The 3,941-nt window shown below is 34.8% G+C and overlaps 1 protein-coding gene across 1 annotated transcript in view; it reads left to right on the forward strand.

Moving 5' to 3' along the window:
• The first annotated feature begins 123 nt into the window (after nucleotides 1-123).
• The window catches only part of STARD4 (StAR-related lipid transfer (START) domain containing 4), a 6,768-nt gene continuing 2,950 nt past the window's right edge, over nucleotides 124-3,941 (forward strand). Inside the window, exons 1-2 of the mRNA XM_006886702.1 lie at nucleotides 124-228; nucleotides 1,146-1,195. Coding sequence (XP_006886764.1) covers nucleotides 124-228; nucleotides 1,146-1,195 — 155 coding nt within the window. The remainder of the gene's footprint in view (nucleotides 229-1,145; nucleotides 1,196-3,941) is intronic.

Below are 3,941 nucleotides of genomic sequence, written 5' to 3' on the forward strand. Positions count from 1 at the left end.
ACCAATCTTTTATATATTCTCTGTTGATTCTAATAGAAGCAATTTTGAGACCTATCTATAGGTTTCCTACATCAAAGTATAGTATTTACTGATGCCAATGTTGATCTCTATAACAGGACAAAAATGGAAAGCCTGTCTGATGCTGATGCTTTTGCCACAAAGCTTCAAAACACTCTTATCCAGTACCACAGCATTGATGACGATAAATGGAGAGTTGCTAAGAAAATGGTAAATAAGTTAAATTACTAACATGTAGAGTTTACCTTCTATCTAAAGAATTGGTTGACTACTTTAAAACAGTGATAGAAGACTATCCTTTACATGGATGTACAATCGATAAATAAGCATCTCACCAAGGAGGAAGCATCAATAGTAATCCTACACATCTTTCATTAGTTCCTTAAGCTATTAGACATGAGATTAGACTTATGATAAGAATCTAAAGGATAAGTTAATTAAACAAATAAAATATGTAGTTTCCCATTTAGGACATACTGTAATTTGAGTGTTTTTAGTTAGTAATTTATCATTTAGTTTAGATAAATCAATAAGCCTGTGAAATAATCAATTATTTTTTTTTTTATCACGTGGCTTACCTAAACTGTTATATGACTACTGACAAAGCCAGTCCTAGAACATGAGATACTCCTGGTTAAGCTATTCTGATTCAAAATTACTTGAGAAGTTATTGGGGGGGAAATTGTGGGGACTAATTCAAGATTGCATTATTTTAACTGATATATTGCATAATTGAATTTTTTTCATTTTTTCTTTAGTATGATCAAGTTCAGAGTGGAATATTTAATTTTGCTTGTGTCATAGTCTAAATGTGTGAATAATGCCAAATAAGTAAGACGGGAATGGAGCAGTAAGGTAGCAGCTAATCAGATAGTGCTATCACTGTATTTAACTATATTGTGTCTTACTAAGTTAGTGAAATTATTTTTGAAAGTCTGTAAGTGTGATAAAATGTGAAGAACTTTAACAGAATAAATTCAGATGTGGATCATAACTAAATTTTAAAAAGTACTCTTGTTCTATAAAGTTGTTATGTTTTTAATGTAGAATCATGCTTATGTGATAATCATCATATGCTTTTTTTGGTTGTTTGTTTTTTGTTTTTTGTTTTTTGTTTTTTTTTTCAGAAAGATGTCACAGTTTGGAGAAAACCTTCAGAAGAATTTAGTGGATATCTGTAAGTAAATTGGAGAGTTTTATATAATTCTTAAAACATTGCTGGCTATTAAATGGTCGTTGATAGTACAGTTTGACATTTGCTTTCACTTTGTGAAAAGCAAATTTGCCGTTGAATCAGACTCCTACTAATATCCTTGTCAAATTTGGACTGAGTTGGTGGCAATGAGATCATAAATAATGATTGCTGATACTTTTATGGATGATGTATAAGACCTTTCCACTAATCTATATAGTCAGTGCTATAGCATACTTTAGAGAGCTCCGGTGGCCTAGTGGTAAAAAACTGTGCTGCAATCCCAAGGGCATGCTGTTCTAATCACCAGTTCCTCCACACAAGAAAAATGGGCAGTATCCTCCAGTTAGATTTATTGCCTCTTAAAATCTGCTAGACTGTCAGCTAGACAATTTCACAGTATTTTTATAAATCTCATATTTACTTGTGCTAAGAGTTAGAGACATTACAGAGAGATTTTACTACATAAAAATGCATGAATCATAAAGATTACGGAGATGATGAAGCGTTGAATGGCATTGGCATTTTGTCAAATGCTGAAAGAACCCCACTTGTGCAAAGTTCTGGGTAATCATCCGGATTATGCACAGGAATAGACATGGCATTTCTAGTCAGAACATCATTCAGTGGTTTGTATGGTCTTCTTAGATGTATTTGTTTTAAATAAAATTTTTATTTTATACTGGTGTGCTTACAATTACTCTTCATATGTTTTGCAGAGACATCTCACTGTTTCTCAAGCCTACCTAGTGGCTTAGCTAAGTGATCAGCATTTGGGTCCATGTTTCTAAGCAACTGAAGCCTCTCATTTAGTTTAGAAAATGAAATATGTATGACAGTGCTTTGAATAATAAATCATAAAACTGAAAATATAAAGTGAATGAAATAGACTACTAAACTGTGAAAGCATAGTCGTAGCTTAAATTTTAAATATACATTTTTATATATTTATATATTTAAAGATTTTCTTAACACAAAATACTTAACTCTATATGATGGTATTTGGGCTTATTTTTTATTTCCCTTTTTAAATATGTTCATAAGATGAACATAAATTATACCTTGTAACTACATAGATGCAAAAAAAGTTGCTTTTTAAAAACTAGTGATGACAATTGTATTTGGAATAGGATATTTAATACTAGGCCTATTTAGTGTGTACAGAATGTTCTGAAGTGTAATGCCAAAGACAGCATTTCTAGAAAGATGCGAGCTATGGATGATAAGGGCAGGGAAATCCGATTTGGATTAAGTATTGTAAGAAGGTATGGCAGTTAAGCTTTTAGTCCTTATTAATGTCCAGTTCTCAAGACTACTTTTCAGTGATCACATAGCTGATTAGAAAACTAAAAAAGCTTCAGAAAGTTAATCCTTTATTTTGGTTATCCCCAGTGAAAGTTGAAAAGTGCATTAAAAAATCCCAGTAGAACATTTACGCTTAAGTGTTTGAAAGAACTTCCTAAAGGAGTTAATATTTGTTCTGAGCCTTAAAGGAAGAGTAAGCATTCCTAAGGAATGAAGAGTTGGTTCATACTGCATACAGAGAATTGCACATACTACATAAAAAGAGGTAGGAAACAGTTAAGTCTTATATATAGGTAAGTAGATAAAATGTTTGTATAACTGAGATAGCGTTTCAAGGGTGTTGAATACCGAATTAAGGAATTCAGTAATGAACTTTTGCCCTTTGCCCAACCCACCCTTGGCGCCACATCCCAAAAGGATTTTGAGTTTATTATAGTGCCAGTGTGAAAGGTAGAAATGAGCATGGAAAGTTTTTAGAAGAGGCTTTTCTCTGGGGGTCCCTGGCTAGCTTCTGGCTTTTCCTCACAACTGTATGCATAATTTGTGACTGTATTTTTGAGAAGAGCTCTGTGGTCTTTTCTAGGTTTCTAAAAACTCTTGTGGCATAGTCTGTGTGTTGTGGAGCCAGAAGGCCACGAGCCTCCAGCAGTTCAAATACTCTACAGGAGATAGATGGGCAGTTTCCTCCTAAGATTTTTCCAGCCTCAGAAACCTGATAGAGGGTCATTGTGAGTTGAAATTGATTCAGTGACAGTGAATTTGGTTGTCTGGGTTTTTTAGTAGGGTTTTATTTTTGTTTGTTAAATTCTTTGCCATTTTGGCATTCCTCTAGAGGAAGGCTGTCACTGTGTCATTAGGTGAGGCTGAGTCCATAATGACTCAGAACAACCCTATAAACAGTGGCTCTGAACCTTGCCCAGTGGATCCTGTGACATAACGGAGAAAGGACTACCATGCATGTGGAAACATTTATAGCGTTCTGGAGACAGTTTTCCACCACATCATACATAAGTGTGTCTTGGAGAGGGTGCAGCTAGGGTGATCTTTGGAGGCAAAGATGATGCAGCTTCGCCTCACATACTTGGGCATGTTGCTAGGAGGGGCTATTCCTTGGAGAAGGACACGATCTTGGGAAGGGTGGAGGGTTGGTAAAGGAGAAGAAGACACTCAACCAAGTGACTTGATGCAGTGACTGCCTCAATGGGCTCTAATGTGTCAGGAGATGTGAGGATGGGATAGGATAGAACAAGTTTCAGATCTGTTGTGTATAGAGTGTCAGTGGGGCATACTGGACTTGACAGCACCTAACAACAACAACATACACAAGTAGATGTCTTTATTCATAATAACACATAATATGATTTTAATTCCTTTCCTTGGATTTGAGGACAAAAGTACCTTCTGATTAAAAAAAAAAATAATGGAG

Source organism: Elephantulus edwardii, unplaced genomic scaffold, assembly GCF_000299155.1.
Source record: "Elephantulus edwardii isolate Elephantulus edwardi_28Jun2011 unplaced genomic scaffold, EleEdw1.0 scaffold00050, whole genome shotgun sequence".
Lineage (NCBI taxonomy): Eukaryota > Metazoa > Chordata > Mammalia > Macroscelidea > Macroscelididae > Elephantulus > Elephantulus edwardii.